Raw genomic sequence first — 17,874 nt, 5'->3', positions numbered from 1 at the left:
TGTTGTCATTCTTAAGAGTCAATAATTACAGTGCTGCAATTATATTATGAATTTTAATTATAAAAAATAGATTTTGGTGGTCTACAGCACTTGAGGCAAAAACTCCTCCTTGGAATGGCTCAGACCCCAGCTACTATGAATTATTTTTGTAATAAACATTGGTACTTAAAAACAAAACAAAAAACAATCTAATTGTAAGTGGAAGCCGATGAAGCTTGTACAGTAGTGGGAGTGATGCACAGTTCAGTCTATGGGTCAGGATGAGTTACAGTCCCCTATTGCTGCACACTGATTTTCTGGCTGTCTGCTCTCGTCTCCTGTATCTCCCTCACCCCCCCCCCCCCCCCATCCTTCTCTATGTCACACTTATATTTTTACATCTGCATGGTGGATACAGGTAATGGTGGTCTATTTTCTCATCTGTTTACAGTCATGGTGGGAGATTTTTGTTACAAACCAACCTATTTTTTTTATTTACACTTCTGTACCCTTTAATTTCTTCTGAGATTAATATTGTGATATAAATTATGATTTCTCAAACTGTCTTTGAACTTTTTTTCTTGACCATGTTTTATCAGCTTTCTTAAAAAACACTGTAACCTTTGAACCGCACCGGCTCTATGGTATAGACTAGAAGCGGGTGGAGCGAACAGAAATGAAAGGTCACAGTGTCACAAGATTTCTCAGAAAGGATGACACCAAGGATGCACCTAATCTAGGGCATATAATCACAGGAGTGAGCTAGGATTTAAAACCATTTCCCCTGGGCTTCCACTCCTCCACTCTAACCATAAGTTCATCTCTTGGCTCTGCAGTTTTAGTACATTATATTATGTAGGTAACAAGCTCAGATATGGGCAACTTATTACTAAATACTATAGTCACTGAAAAAATAGTCATAGGAAAAATCTCCCTGAGATTTAAAAAATACTGGCCAATATCACTTACATGCAAATTGTGTGCTGCTTATTTGTGTACTTTTCCAGGGAGTGTTGCGCTTGTCTTTTGAATAGCAAATGTGATCTTCTTCATTTCTCAGGCAGGTGTATTTGAAGCATGCCCACAAATATGTTATTTTTATCAATAATTTCAAAAGTGCATGACAGAGACACCTCAAATAAGCAGTCACATAGTATCAATCCCTTTGGAATCCTGTTAGTTTAGGTTTCACTGTAGCTGAAATTCAAAAGACAATTTGTGTTTTGTAGGATCAGCAGTCAAATGTTGTTGATGTGCTAATTGTGGCGGAATTGTTTCGCATCCCTGGAACCTCCTTCTGACAGTAGTGTACAAGAAGAAGAAATGTATAGATTGTATTAGACTGTTTTGTACAGTATCCTTTTTGTTTGACTTTAACCTATTATAATGATCATCTGTTAAGTAACTTGCAGAACACTATATTTTTTATGAGGAGTTTGTCATTACAGTAAAAGCAGGATTAATAGTAACAATAATAATAATACAATAGTATTGAAGAATCACTGTGTTATTGTTACTGTCCCCCTGTGCTTATTTTGCTGGACGGCCCCTGGGTATTATAACCTGGGTAAGAACAAGCTGTCCCGGGACAATTATTCAGAGGGGGTGCGAGTGCTGGGCATGCTAGCTGATTACCTTGTGGTGAACGTGAGCAGCCCCAACACCCCCGGACTGAGAGACGCTGCGCAAAGAGGAGCTGCGCCACCTGCTGGACAGGGTGAGTCTGTGGCTCAGCATTTACTTGTCGTTTGACTATTTATTTTGGCTCAAAGTGCCGTGTGCTGTTTTGTTCAACTGTTTTATTTTCTGTGTATTATAAAAGCGCACAATCAAATGCATTCACATTTCACTCGCAGTACTGTGTGTGTTTCTTCCAGTTTTGACGTCACTGCTCAGGCCAGCTTACACCCATGTCTTCAGGTGCTATCTGCATATATATGTATATATGCATGTGCTGGGTTAAAGGGAAGCATATTATCCTTGTACACTAAAGCCCATAGGTTGAAACACTGTGTAACACATATATACTTCCCTACCTCATTTCCTCATAATGAGCCTTGACAAGTCTTTCCAGAAGCAAGTTTTGAAATCGCAAGCATGGCGAATCAAGCACAGTATAGAAGAAAAAATGCACTCAAAATAAAGACATTGAGATTTCAACCAAGAAATGACAGGAAGGTTCATTCCAAAAAGAGAAAAATTTAAAGAAAGATCACAGTCTAATTTAAGAAACATGGAATATATCAAATAATGTATGGGTCAAAGATATTATCATCAAAATAATATATGTATCAAGTTGGTTTTGGACAGCCACCAGTCCAAAACCAACCAGATTGTTGTGTGATAATATATTCTGAGCCATATGTTAATTTGATTAAGTATCAAAGTTCAGGGTGCTTTTGCCATACTAATAACTGTATATATATAAGTGCACGTTTCACTCACTCGGGGCTGTGTGTTCTAGAGAGGAGAGGAGAGGAGAGGAGAGAAGAGGATTAATGATTAAAGAAATATATTTATTAAATATTTGTTTATTTAGCAGACTCCTTTATCCAAGGCGACTTACAGAGACTAGGGTGTGTGAACTATGCATCAGCTGCAGAGTCACTTACAAATATGTCTCGCCCGAAAGACGGAGCACAAGGAGGTGAAGTGATTTGCTCAGGGTCACACAATGAGTCAGTGGGATTTGAACTGGGGACCTCCTGGTTATAAGCCCTTTTCTTTAACCACTGGACCACACAGCCTCCTTATAATATAAATAACAATTGCTAACCGTGCTGGCTTTTAAACCAGCATGATACTTGTTTGTTCGTCCACCATTTGTTTAGTGTAAGTCTGTTTTGTTTGACTCTTTATTTTGGCTCAAAGTGCCGTGTGCTGTTTTGTTCAACTGTTTTATTTTCTGTGTATTATAAAAGCGCACAATCAAACGCATTCACATTTCACTCGCAGTACTGTGTGTGTTTCTTCCAGTTTTGACGTCACCGCTCAGGCCAGCTTACACCAATGTCTTCAGGTGCTATCTGCATATATATGTATATATGCATGTGCTTATGTTTACTAACCTTTAAGTAAGCTTGTGAAAATAAATGCTACTTTCAGTAAGAGCTCTCTCTTCATTTCAATGATGAAAAAAGGCTGACATGTATTAGTTACAATCAATTCCCCTGATGAGAGAAAAATAAGTGTTTATTAGAGATCCTGTTTAACACTTCAGAGGGCTGCATAATTTGTTGAAGTTGACATAGATCCACAGCAATGGAAACATAACTCTTTGGAGCAGTGTGAGTGAGTAGGGCACTGCTCTGGTTTCAGTTCTTGCTGCGTTACCACACTGTGTGCCTCTCTGTATGTATCTGTGATAATGCACTGCATAGCACCAGCTGTTGCCTGTGCTGCTCTATAATATAATCACTGTGTAAGTGTGTGACCTATCTCTAACCTTTCTCCTTCTGCCACATGCAAAAACATGCTTGACATTTACATCAACTTGTTTACGAGTTCACGAAAAATGAAGAGGAACAAAAACAGAATGCAGCCCTGTGACAGACTGCATTTCAATTGCTGTTTTGGTGCATTATCTAAACAGCAGTCTAACAGCACTTTTCTGATTTGCTGTTTTGGTGCATTATCTAAACAGCAGTCTAACGGCACTTTTCTCCTTTTTTGCAGTTGTGTTTCATACCGAAATGTGTCATTGGGTTCTTCCTAATGAAATGGTCTTGGTTCCACTGTGTCAGTGTAATCCGAGTATGCGTGTGGGGGGTCACTGTGTTTCTTTGCATGGTGCACAGCTCACGAGGCAAGCGACAAGTCTACAGTAAATGCCCTGTACCATATAGTCTCCTGATGACAGTAATTGTATGGGTGGTTGATTCAGTTTAACACAAAGCATGTGTCAATATTGTGAAGGCTTTTGAAGCAAGGTTTCTATCAGGCATTGGCAATTCCAATGCAGACACAAGGAGTTACATTTGTTTTTCTTAGCCAATGAACACACAATGAATGTGTGTTCCAGAGATTGCAGTATTTGTAATGCAGCATACAACACTTTAACGGCTCACTGACTGGGGATTAGACTCTGTACAGTACCTGACAGATGCGTTCCCGGATAAACACCTTCACAATTACACTGTTAATGCAGAACCTGTCGTTTCTGTTATAAGCTTTCCTTCTGTTGTAAGATTCGTGCCATGGCTGTAATGAGTTCACAGTGTCAAACAGAAATGTTTAGTGAGTATAAGAGCTGCACTTCCCATGCTCTCCAATCAGTTTGTCTCTCTGAAGTCAGATTGGAGTGCTGAGAATGGAGTTTTTAAACCACTGCTCATTATTATATTAAGGGTGGATGTTTAAAGAGCTTCTTATTATCTATTTCCTATGCAGATTGACAATGCTGGAGACCAAGGTGCTCATTATTATATGAAGGCTCAGGGTCACATTGACCGAGACCATATTGACGATTTCATGGAAAGCATTTCAAATGCTTTGGTCAACCCCCTTTATATTGTTTATTGCTCTTAAAAAAAATATATATATATACAGTGTGTATATATATATATATATATATTTCACAACTCTCCGTAGACTCTGCTACCTCCACCCTCTTCTCCTCACTCACCTCCTCCCTCGACTCCCTCTGTCCCCTCACCTCCCGACCCGCTCGCCCCTCCCCTCCCCATCCCTGGCTCTCCTCTGTGCTCCGCTCGGCAAGAATCACACTGCGATCTGCTGAAAAGAAATGGAAGAGAACCAAACTCCCTGCTGCCCTAGACCTTTACCGCACTCTTCTCTCCTCCTTCTCCTCTACTCTCTCCTCTGCTAAATGTGCTTATTTCCAATCTGTAATCCAAGCCTCCACTAACAACCCACGTAAACTATTCTCTACCTTCTCCTCCCTCCTAAACCCTCCCCCCCCTCCTCCTCCCTCCTCTATCTCCCCTGACGACTTTGCCTCCTTCTTCTCTTCTAAAATCTCAGATATCCGCAAACTCTTTAACACCTCTCCCTCCCCCGCACCCCCTCCTGCTCCAACCCCTACACCCACTACATCCCCTACTAACTCGCCCTCCCTCTCCACCTTCTTGCCCCTCTCAGACTCTGACCTCTCCTCCCTGCTCCAGGGTCACAAACCCACCACGTGTGCCTTGGACCCCCTCCCCACTCACCTCTTTCAAGCTGCTGCTCCTGCTCTACTCCCCTTCATCTCCTCCCTCCTCAACACCTCTCTACTTTCTGGCATCTTCCCCTCTGCCTTCAAAAAAGCCTCTATCACTCCCCTCCTCAAAAAACCTACCCTCGACCCCACCTCCCTCCAGAGCTACCGTCCTGTCTCCCTCCTACCCTTCCTCTCCAAAACCCTCGAGCGGACTGTACACCGCCAGCTCTCTGCTTTCCTGTCCAACCACTCTCTGCTTGACCCTCTCCAATCTGGCTTCCGCTCTGCTCACTCCACTGAAACCGCCCTTCTCTCTGTCACCAACTCACTTAAGTGTGCCCGAGCTGCCTCTCTCTCCTCTGTCCTAATTCTCCTCGACCTCTCTGCTGCCTTTGACACTGTTGATCACTCTATTCTACTATCATCTCTTGCTGACCTGGGGATCTCTGGCACTGCTCTGGCCTGGTTCTCCTCCTACCTCTCCAACCGCACTTACCAGGTAACCTGGCGTGGAGCAACCTCCACACCTCACCCTCTCTTGACTGGAGTCCCCCAAGGGTCAGTCTTGGGTCCTCTCCTGTTCTCTCTCTACACCCGCTCCCTGGGCCCCCTCATCGCATCCTATGGTTTCTCATACCATTTCTATGCTGATGATGCTCAGATTTTCCTCTCCTTCCCCACCTCTGACTCCACCATCTCCTCCCGTATCTCTACCTGTCTGTCTGCTATTTCCTCCTGGATGCACTCGCATCACCTCAAACTCAACCTCTCTAAATCTGACCTCCTTTTCTTTCCCTCCTCCTCCCCCTCCTCTGATCTCTCTATCTCTGTTCCTCTGGAATCTACCACACTCTCTCCCTCTTCCTCAGCTAAAAACCTTGGAGTCACCCTGGACCCCTGCCTCTCTTATTCCCAGCACATCTCCACTCTGGCACGCACTTGCAGATTCTCCCTGAGCAACATCCGAAGAATCCGACCCTTCCTCACCAACTATGCTACCCAGCTCCTGGTCCAGGCCCTGGTACTCTCCCGCCTAGACTACTGCAACTCCCTCCTGGCTGGCCTCCCTGCGTCCGCCACCCGTCCGCTCCAGCTCATCCAGAACTCTGCTGCTCGCCTGGTGTTCTCTCTACCTCGCTTCGCCCACGCTACTCCACTACTCCGCTCGCTCCACTGGCTCCCGATCACCGCTCGCATCCAGTTCAAGACTCTTGTACTAGCCTACAGATGCCTTGATCAGACTGCACCCAGCTACCTCCAGACCCTCATCTCTCCCTACACCCCCACTCGACCTCTCCGCTCCGCCTGCACTAGAAGACTGGCTCTACCTCCGCTACGCTCCCCTGCCTCCCGAGCCCGCTCCTTCTCCACCCTTGCTCCGCAGTGGTGGAACGACCTTCCTACAGATGTCAGGACTGCCCAGTCCCTGACCACATTCCGGCGCCTCCTTAAGACTCACCTCTTCAAACAGCACCTGTAGAACTCCTCTGTTGTATCCTGGGACACTATCACCCTTCATTTAAATATGCTTTATTTTGCTCTTATCTGCCCCCTATTTTACTGCATTTAATCCTGTACCTCAGAATATTGTAATCTCCCAAGTGTTTAATCTGTAGTATTTTGTACTTAATCATATCCTGATGTAACTATCACTACTTAATCATATCCTGATGTAACTTTCACTATTATCTGCTGTATTATTGAATTGTGGTTTGTCACACTTGAGAATTATTGTATTTCTTGTTCTTATTGTATGACTTATATTGTAACACTTGAATGTATTTGTATTTGCTTGCGATTGTAAGTCGCCCTGGATAAGGGCGTCTGCTAAGAAATAAATAATAATAATAATAATAATATATATATATATATATATATATATATATATATATATATATATATATATATATATATATATATATAACAAAACAGGAAAAGTATCTGCCATGATGAGCTACAACAACATTTGAAATTCAGGGGAAGCTCCACTTCAAAAACATCTGTTCGCTTAAACCTTTGAAAAAGGCACAGCTAATCTCACCCGAAAGGCTCTTCAAAACTTCCAGTTGTCACTGCGATTCATCAAGAAATAATGAATCTGTGAAGTGTGCACCTGCTGGGACAATGTGGAATTGATTCACAGCAGACAAGGAAGGTTACCGCTTATATTTCAGGAGCACATTTAAATGTGCGGCGATGTTACTGATTGCTGCACAGAGGCTACAGAATTCTCATCAGCTACTGTGATCTAAGGTCTGATTTGCATTTTGGTTTTCATTGGAGACAGCAGGTGTACAAAAGGGCTTTAATCTGCATAACTCAGAGCTTCGGCTGCCGTGACATCACCACACTTTCAGGTTACAACCTCCATGCATGATTTATTCCTGTTGATATTTATTTCTGGATATGTGTTAATCTATCTAGTAGACGTGGTTGCTTTATTAAGCACTTTTAGGAAACTTTTTGCTATCTGATACGTCATTTGATCTGCTGAGCAGTATATAAGTCCTAGAACAGTTTGCTTTTTGTCTATAAAAGTCTATAGCTAGTACTTATTGAGCTGCTTTTACACAAAAGTTAAACCATTTCTGTTATAATGTATTAGTAGACAATTCTTTCTTCAGTTCTTCCACCAGGTCTACATTCTGTGGATGCAGAAAAGAAGGAATCGTCTAATACAACTTCCTGCGAATATGCAAAGGTATGTACATATATTATTATATGGACCCTTTTTTTATCCAATTGTTGTATTTTACCAAAGGGGAATATATTACACCAACAACAAATATCTATGAAGAAAAAAAAAAAGATTTTGTTTTCTAAAAAGAAAGTGTAATTACAGGTGCATCTAGTATTGGGGCAGCAGTGTGGAGTAGTGGTTAGGGCTCTGGACTCTCGACCGGAGGGTCGTGGGTGCATTCCCAGGTGGGGGGCACTGCTGCTGTACCCTTGAACAAGGTACTTTACCTAGCTTGCTCCAGTAAAAACCCAACTGTATAAATGGGTAATTGTATGTAAAAAATAATGTGTAAAAAATAATGTAATTGTATGTGAAAATAATGTGATGTCTTGTAACAATTGTAAGTCGCCCTGGATAAGGGCGTCTGCTAAGAAACAAATAATAGTATAAAACATGATAAATACTGGTATAGATAAACAATATTCAACTGCCTCTTAAGATGAACTACTGCTTGAGTCTTATTGTACTTTCATAAAATTAGAACTGCAATCCAGTTTGACACTAAATACCTAAAATAACATGCAGTTGTATGCTGGATGAAAAGGGTTAATGTCAATGTATTTTACAATGAATTCGCTTAAGCTAACCACTTCGAACCCAACCCCATCTGTCCTGATTGTACCCCAACAGCACATAAGGTGGCAGCACTCCCATAAGCCTGTAGTCTCAGAAGGAGATATGATGGTATTGGTTCTGTCTTTGTTCTTGTCTAGCTTACAGCACAGTACCATCTGCCTGCCGCTGGTGCAACACATGAGACAAAGTAATCAGGGAGTCACATCTTTCACAATTCTCTCTTTGAAAAGCAATAGTTGTTTTGTTGTTTCTACCTGGAGAGTTTTTAATCACCATGAGGGTGGGGGTAGTACGGTCTCTCTACCACTGAAGCTCTTTGAACGATATTGATCTTGGCTGACTCTAATCTTTTACTGGACACTAGACACACAATATTATAATTTTTTTCTTTTATCTTTCTGGTTAATCCTTTTATGGTGATGCTTTATTGAAGAATAGCTTAAAGTACCCTTGAATACCTTTTTATGATGCTTTCAGTCGTGGTTCAGACTAAAATACTGTGTATTTCCAATTTGATATGGCCTTATGTAAAGTCTTTGGAAAGCTGAAGAAATCATATCTGAATCGTGGTAAAGCATGAAACAAGTATAATAAAGAATAGGAATAGAAAAGCAAAGCAAACTATGTACCACACTTCTGTGTAATGTAATCTATTCACCACCTGGCTTGCTCAATGTGAAACTCCAATACTCTCCAAGAAAAGATGTTTCAGTGCATGCTGATGTTAAAATAGAAAATTCTTGTGCTTTGTCTAAATAAAAGTCCTTCTCAACTGTATTGTTTCTGTTTCATCAGGAGCAGTAGTTGAGAAAGGTTTTTATTTAGACATGTGTGTACAGAAATGTTTGGAGGTGAAGAGGTAACAGAGTTACTTTGCAATGTCCCAGTTGATTGGTGAAAGTACATTTAAATGAAATCCATACAACTGTGTTAATACAAATATTTTGAAACAATATGCAGAGGCAGCAACAATCATAACTTTATAAAGATACAGACTTGAGGTTGTATTAGCTTTCTTCTTTGTCTTTGGCAGGTGATAAGCGGACTATGGGTCGAGGATTTGTGTTCTAGACGTCTCTTGATTCTGGGAGTGAAAGGGGAAAGGTTAGGGTGGGTTGTTCAGTTACACGGTGTATTATCTGAGCTGTGGTACACTGCAGTTTGCAGGAATGGAAACCCTTTCATTGTTATTAAACACTCAACAATGCTGAATTTAGGAATACTAAAAGAAACTTCAATGGCAAACATTTCGACTCAAAGTCTTTTTTTTTATTTGAAGACATTGAAAAGGGAAATGGAAATCTGCTTTGATTGAACATTCAGAGATGGGCCGATTGGCTCCAGCGCAGTTTCACAGACCCCCTTCTTCTTCAGACAGACGAGAACAGAAACAATACATGCTGACCACAAATGTTTGTCTGTCAATAATTTGTTATTGCACTCCGACAATAAATTCTAATTTCATACTCTTTTTTTTAAAATAGAAAACAGAAATGATTTCCTCGCTTCCTGTCTATTCCAGCATGTATCAGACAGGCAAACAGTTACACAATCACTTTTTTATGATATTTATTTTTCTGTTATAGTACCGTTCCAGTACGTGCTATAATTTCATAATATTAACAAAGCGAACTAAAAATATGTCAACGATGTAATTAGCATCCAGTTAAGTAAAAGTAATAGAGAGGTTGGGAACCAATGTTATACTCTCTACTTATCTGTAATGTAGAACACTAGCTGAGATAGCCTCGAGGCCAGTGTGTGTGTGGGGGGGGGGGGGGGGGGGGGGGGGTTTATAGTACAGGATCTTGAGAGATAAGCCATGCTTGTAGATATGATGAAGATCACAGTAGAGAGCTACAACTGCAGAAAGAAAATCCTACAGTACATAGCGATACTGCTGCATATGTAAAAATGAAAGTGTTGCAACTATGCATATTTACAGATACTGGCACTATATCACCACTGGCTAGTTTATATTTTGCTGAGTTCTGGAGTGCTCTGAAACATGTATAGCACTGCCAGTCTCTCCCCCCACGCACACACCATACACACATATACTCACACATTTCTAAACCTTAAGAGTGGATAGCAACTTTATCAATAGTTCCCCCTTTCTTATGTTGAAGATATTTTGGTTTGTTGCTTCTTTTCTATACTTAATTGGAGATATGATTGGCCCTATTGTCAAAGTTTTGACATTATATTATAAATTCAAGACAACAGATCCAAGATGTTTTTGTATTCACGGTTCTAGCTGCATAACCTGAAGCAAAGTAAGTGATTAAGTACCATGAGGCAGCACTGTCAATTCTTGATCTATGGACTATATATTGACAATGTTGCATATATAAGGTTGTGAGTATTTGTGATCTAAAATTGAATATGAATCGATTTGTTTGGTAAAAGATTCCATATTGTCGGTACATACTGATTTCAGATAAATTATGTGTAATTTGTGTGACAGTTCAGCACACACACAAACACACATACAATTAAAAAAAAACATAATTTCAGCAATGCAAAACTTTAGCACAGTAGGCCCCTTTTCCTTAGATTATGTCAAGGCCTTACTGTAAACAAGTTGCACTATATAGTGTTCTGGGCTCAGCTGTGTGGCTTTAATTAAAAACCCAAGTGTTAATCTAAATAACAATTATACCATGAAGATGGTGGCTATGCTTTGGAGTAACAGATATTCCTATTATTCTCAGCTGCTTGTCTTTCCATTTGTGAGTGAGGGGAAAGGATGTCACCTTGTGTGTTTACATAGTAGGTAATGCTGTTGTTGTTGTTGTTATTATCATTTGATTTAACCCTTAAGAAAAATAGCTTGCATGGCATTGGCAAAGTCTTTTTTTTAATGTTTGTATAATGTGTTTGCGTCAGTTACAGATATCTTCAATTATCTCCTTTGTGTTTAAGCTGAAGTCAAACTGGACTTGGATATTGATTCTCCTCTTGTTGCTCATCAGCACCCCAATTTGTTGCTCATCAGTTAAATTTGCTGAATTGTGTGAGAGTCCACAGGGACATCATGATAAAGGACAGCGCAATCACACAAAGACTATTTCTGATAAATGGTACTTTATGAAACTAAAACACTATAGGAATGATTGGAGAACATGATGAACTGCATTTTATTTTTTGATTGAAGATCCATTTATCAGAAAATAGGGCCAATATGAAAAGAATGATTAGATACATTACAATAAGGGTCGATGCTTTCTTTTAGTTCTGGAGTTCTCTATAAATCAACAACAATATAATAGTTCAGTATGGATTTGTCTTGATTAACCCCCACATTATAGCAAATTGATTGATTTCAATTATATTTCCTAGATCAACAACTAGGAAGGGGTTTTGTTGCCCATCAGCAAATATACTGATATTCTTAATATATAGTCAACATTAAAGTTTTTGTAATTGAATTATTATTTACAGTGATCCCACTTTAGTTTTAGTAACTGTGTAATTACAGCGTATACATGGGCAAAGGCCCTGTAAACAATGATTCCTTTACTTTTCTTGTACTTTAAATGTCAAGTCCCCAATATCCACCCCACTTGCACGTTGTCTATTTATCCAGACCCAAATGTGCCAGGAACATCCATGCTTCCTGGAGCATCTACACACAAACCTAATCCTAACCTTAAAACACAATGTTACCCCAAACCTAATCCTAACCTGAAAACCACTATCAGATTGCACATTTCCTAATTGCGACTGTTTAAAACATGCTTTCAAAAGTTCTTAACAAATTGATGAAATTGTAAGTGTCGCAATTGCCGACAGCTTTAGTACATCTCATTGTAATATTTGAGAACCCTCATTTGCACATCAACACCCTGCAAATTTATGCAGGAACTACATTTTCATCTAAGGCTGAACTACAAAGAAAAACTGCTGCCACAAAGCATTCCCTAAAAAGTTGCTAATAGCATTGCGCATGTTTAGTACATTTCACCCTAGACTTCCGACTCGTTTAGAAGTGGTCTGTGACTATTACGACATCCGCAACACTTTAGTACATCTACCCCTGAATGCTTTTTGCAGGCAGCCCTCGAAAGCCCCCTGGGAGTTTCAACTCTTCTCCCCCAGGGGGTGGTGCAGGGCCTCTGCAGAAGAGCAGCGTCACGCCTTTGCGGAATCGCTGGTCCCGCACGCTGTAGATGATGACGTTGCAGCAGCTGTTTGAGGTCAGGATCCAGAAGGCAAAGAAGGAGAAGTTGCACCACTGGTATCCCACAACGTTGCCCAACACGAAAGCAGCGATGGGGGTGAAGGAGGCCGTGAAAGCAAATGTCAGGATGCCAATTGTCTTGGCCGCTTTGATGTCCGAGAACGAGGGTCTGTGCGTGCACCCATTTTGAATGTCCCCCCCTGAACCCCCTTCTGCAAGCATCTTGCGCTTGCGGGAGTACCGTCTGATGCTGGAGAACGAGAGGATGTTGACCACCAGGGTCCCCCCCAACAAGGTGAAGTCAAACGCTGGGAAGAGCAGCATGATATTCCCATTTGGTGGTGGCGGCCCATCTCTCCACAAGGGGGCGTAGTTGCACATGCGGCTGCACTCATTGTATTCCAGGGTGAAGGCATCACTGAGGATCAGAGGGGCCATGGCCAGCAGGAAGCTGGCCACCCAGGAGAGGGTGATGAGGAGCAGGGTGCGGTGGCGTGTCACCACAGCATCCTTGTGCAGCGGCTTGAGGATGGCCACGCTGCGCTCCACAGTCATCAGAAAGATGGTGCTGATGGACACAAAGGTACAGCCAGCAAACACAGGCCCAATCAGCTTGCAGGGCTGCCAGGGACCCAGGAGGCCCCCTGAGGAGACCCCCCTACTCCCCTGGTACCACGCCGGCGGAGAGCTGGTCACCATCAGTGTGATCTCTGTGTAGATGGAGAAGGGCGCCACCAGCATGCCAACCATCATGTCTGCCAGCGCCAGAGACACTGCCAGGGAGAAACGTAACAAAGCACACATTTATATAATATGTGTCTGAAAGGAAACAATAATAATACAAATAAATAAATAACAAGCAGTTAATTGCAGGTAGGAGCAGTTAAATGTGTATGTTTCTTGATAGTCTTATAATGTAAAATGTTTCTAATCGTTTCTAACCGGGAAACGTCCATGAGATGGAAGTTTCAATATAATATAAAATATAACAAGCTATTCAGTACTTTTCAGAATTTATCAATGGCAGCAGAGCCGAATTAGGGCACAGCCATTCAGAAGTCAACCCTTTTAAAGCCATACACAGAAAAGTGCTGTGAATGTCTTCATTTAAACAAATACAGAGAAATAATCAGCTCCCAGCAACTATCCTGTCCCATCAGCATCACCAGTGCAGGCACAGGTAGACAATGGCTATTACAGTAGCTAGTAACAGGTCTCTACAGAATTATTTAAGAAACATTTTGAATCAAGACATCGATAAAGACCAATTTTATTGGTTTTCTTCAATCACATATATTGTGATTGAGCAAGCTTACAGGATTTGGGGCTAAAACAGCAGTGAAAATTGAGTTTTCACCAAGCAAATCTACAAAGAGGCATAAGAGCTCTTGTACACTAGAAATTTTAATAGCATCTTAAGTAACAGTGTCAATTAGCAGAAACACAACACTTAATTTACTTTTATATCTCACTATGTGTAATGTGTAATTCCAGCAATACTGCACTTTTCTCTAGGGCACTAGAACTCTATCTGGTATTGTAGTTTCATAGACATTTCAGTTCATCGCGTCTGTTTTTGATTATAGGTGACAAGATTTTAAGGGTTTCCAGACATGGCCACTTATAATATAAAGTGAGTGACATGGGTCCCATTGCATTACTTTTTAGGTATCCTTGCGGCGTGCGGAACTGCCGGGTCTGTAGGAAGACGGTGAGCGTGATAGCGTTGCCGAGGACAATAGCGAACGCCAGGCTGACCATGAAGACCATGGCCAGAGTGCGGTTTAGCAGGCCGCAGCAGCATAACGTGCAGATTGGGGCCAGGGGGACCCCAGTCTGACCTGCTGCTGTGAAGTTGGGGTCCCCTGTGGGGTCGACCAGCCACCCAGACCCCTCAGTCAGGTTACTGAGGAGGGTTGGCATCACAGACGTGGTGGTGATCCTGTCTCGCTCTCCCTTCCTTCCTCACTCTCTGCTGGGGGGGGCTCTCCTAGGATAAGGGGGCCCAGGGGTCTGACTCCCAGTCCGCAGGACATCCCTGCCAAGAGAGAGAGACAGAGAGAGAGAAATTAAAACATAATAACGCTATATAATAAGTGTCACTAATTCAGACGAATCCCTAAGTTCCCTTTTTTAAAACTGAAAAATATACTGTGAGTGTCATAGAAGTAAATAGGGCTTGGTGCGGGTTTGATATGAAACTTCAATTTAATTCTACAGTACTGAAGTCTTTGCATGTACAGTTACAGAAACTTTTTTTTTTATGTTTTTATGTAAATTGAATTGCAATGGAAGTAAATTGATAATATTCAGGGCATTACAGCATTGTCAGGTGGATTGCGTCTTAAAAGATGGGATCGATTCAAGGATGCCAAGATAATTACTGAGCTCAGAGTTAGAATGCGACACAATAGGCATTAAACGTACATAGCGCATTCCTATGAATTGCATATTGGAGTACCACTGCTAATACAAGCTTTAAAAGCTTGTTAAATATTTACTGATGACTAGACAATTGTTTATGTAGAGACACCAATGTATTCAGGAATCAGTCCTAGGACCTGTTGGAAGGTAGTGTAGTTTGCATGCGTCGGAGAGATTTAACTTAAAGTCTATCAAGGCAGCATTTTATTTAAGTGGCACATTCAGTGTGGCTTGCCGTTTGCCCTTTACGAAAATATATTTTAATATATTTAGAAATATAATTTAATATATTGATTAATATATTTCAATATATTGAAGATTACAAAATGTATTATATAATATATGCTAATATATTTTAATTATATTGTACAATATATAAATCATACTCTAATATTAGTTTTTTTTTTGTTTTTTTTAAATAATTTAGTCGTTGCCAATTAGTTTTTATTATTTTCTCCCCAATTTGAAATGCCCAATTATTTTTGGGCTCAGCTCACGGCTAGCACCCCTGCACTGACTCGGGACGGGCGAAGATGAACACACGCTGTCCTCCGAAGCATGTGCCATCAGCCGCCCGCTTCTTTACACTCTGCAGGCTCACCGTGCAGCCACCTCAGAGCTACAGCGTCGGAGGACAACGCAGCTCTGGGCAGCTTACAGGCAAGCCCGCAGGCGCCCGGCCAGACTACAGGGGTCACTGGTGCGCGGTGAGCCGAGGACACCCTGGCCGACCTAGCCCTGAGCATTAGCTTGGCAAGGATATCGAGAAAGAAGAATATACACAGGTGTGGCATTGAGAGCAGGCATAGTGACAACACCTTGGAGAAGATTCAAGTTATTGAAGAAACAATAGAGGGCGAAATGTGGGATTTTAAAGTGATACTGTGCAAAGCGATTATTTTTCCTCCTCAGAAGTGGGTGCCCGGGGCTTTGTCAAGTGCTGTTGTCTGCCAGCCTGCTTCAATGCCTATTCAATGTGAGTAACACTGAACACTCATCTGGAATAATGATCTTGGCAGCTCCACATCCTTGGGCATTCAGAGCTCATTGCCAGCCTGTGTTTTTATGCTAGCAAACAGGCATGTGACAAGCCCCCAGCCCCTGAGTGACACTGTGTGGCTCACTGTCCCCCCCCCAACCCCCGCCCCCCTCCACACACACTGTGTCCACACATATCTCCAGAAAGACACAGCTCTTCCATTTTCTTCCAGGCTGCACCAATACAAAGTCCGTCGTCCCGTCCCCTCAATTTTACTAGCAAAGAGAAAGAGTTGAGAAGAGAGTTTGGTGGTCTAATCCTATCCCTAAATGAACGATAGTGGATTTCACATCGCAAAACCACACAGATAATGTGGCACAATGCTGCACAGCTATCACCATTGTCACAAGCCTCTGCTTGAGCACTGATACAGCCAGCCACTGTTCTTCACCTTTCATGATCACCGAAAAAACCCAGAAACAGACATACATCTTATAAAAAAACAGCAACAGCCATTTAGGTGCAGGTGGGTATTTAATTATTGTTCTGGGTTGTTATATATATATATATATATATATATATATATATATATATATATATATATATATATATATATATATATATTTTTTTTAACTGTGTAAAATATAAGTTCCCAGTAAAGCTCAGTAAAGCTAGAAATGATCCAGACAGTTAGAACGCATGCCTAACCTGATAAAGAAAAAACAATCTGCACAAATTAAACAAATTACTATTTAAAAATCTGTCAAGCTATTTATAAGGCAAGTTACATGTGTGCTAGTGGTTACAAAAAAAAAAAGTTTGAAAAAATGTTTGGTGCTAATGCATGTATCTTATGTTACAGAATATTCCCCCATCAGCTTAATGCATTACTGTTTGCACATTGTGCCATCTGGTACATTTGAATTAAAATATCCAACCAATCTGTCCACCCAGCAATTTGATTCTACTTTGAGAATATCTATCCATCTTTTTATCTATCGATATATCTCTTCATTCTTGATATATCTTGATGGTTAACTTAACAATTTAGGGACTTCAATTAAATTACCCAAAAGAACATCATTTTCTAAACACAAATACCAGTGCAAATTGATAGTTTGGATTAGGATTTTCATATAATTCTCCTGCTGTTTGTCACCCAACTCCAAGATTTGCAGCAATGCTTTGATTTAATCCTTAAAGACTTCTCACATTTTTCTCACTTTGATAAAAAAAGAAACACTCTCACACATACCGTTTCCATTGAATACAAATATTTTAAGAATCTCTCACCTGCATCTTGCTGTATCAGTTAGAAGCCAACCAAGTTGTGTTCCTGAGTGCCTTGCAGTGTAAAATGTCCTGTCAAAGATCCTCTCTTTTATAAAGCAGAGCAGTTACAGTACCCCGTGCTACTGCTTTATCCAGATACTCCGTCAACACCAATCCAAATCCCAGCCCCACTCTTTTGATCTGATCTAACAATTACTGATAAGCTATGGCAGTCTCAATCACACTGTGCAGAACACTGCAACTCTACAGTTTCCCTCCTCAAGTGATTTCTTGCTCCCTCATCTCTCTCTCTACTCTCTAACCCCCTCCCTTCCCTCTCGCGCTACACCACAGCTGCCATCTCTTGTCTCCTGGAGCTACCCTCCCTTTCTTCTTTATTTTTTTGTTCTATCTTGCTCCCACTCTTTCTTCCCCCTCTTCCCCCTCTCACTCTCACCTCCCCTGCCCTCCTTTCCCAGCTCACTTTCTTTTATTTAGTTGCTTGCAATGTCCAGAGGTCTTTGTTAACAGGTGCAAACATGAATAGCTGCTAATGAGTC

At 41.3% G+C, this 17,874-nt stretch overlaps 1 protein-coding gene across 1 annotated transcript; it reads right to left on the bottom strand.

The window, feature by feature from the left end:
• Window positions 1-9,723: 9,723 nt before the first annotated feature.
• LOC117424150 (trace amine-associated receptor 13c-like) lies at window positions 9,724-17,714 on the bottom strand. The gene is made up of 3 exons (XM_034040266.3): window positions 17,336-17,714; window positions 14,301-14,677; window positions 9,724-13,412 (listed from the first exon to the last, which is right to left on the bottom strand). The coding sequence occupies exons 2-3, from the start codon at window positions 14,560-14,562 to the stop codon at window positions 12,490-12,492; spliced, it is 1,185 nt and encodes a 394-aa protein (XP_033896157.1). The 5' UTR covers window positions 14,563-14,677; window positions 17,336-17,714; the 3' UTR covers window positions 9,724-12,489.
• Between the last annotated feature and the right edge of the window lie 160 nt (window positions 17,715-17,874).

The sequence above is a fragment of the Acipenser ruthenus genome, chromosome 19, assembly GCF_902713425.1.
Source record: "Acipenser ruthenus chromosome 19, fAciRut3.2 maternal haplotype, whole genome shotgun sequence".
NCBI lineage: Eukaryota > Metazoa > Chordata > Actinopteri > Acipenseriformes > Acipenseridae > Acipenser > Acipenser ruthenus.
Note: the sequence above shows the minus strand (reverse complement) of the source record. Positions and strands in the feature narration are given on the sequence as shown.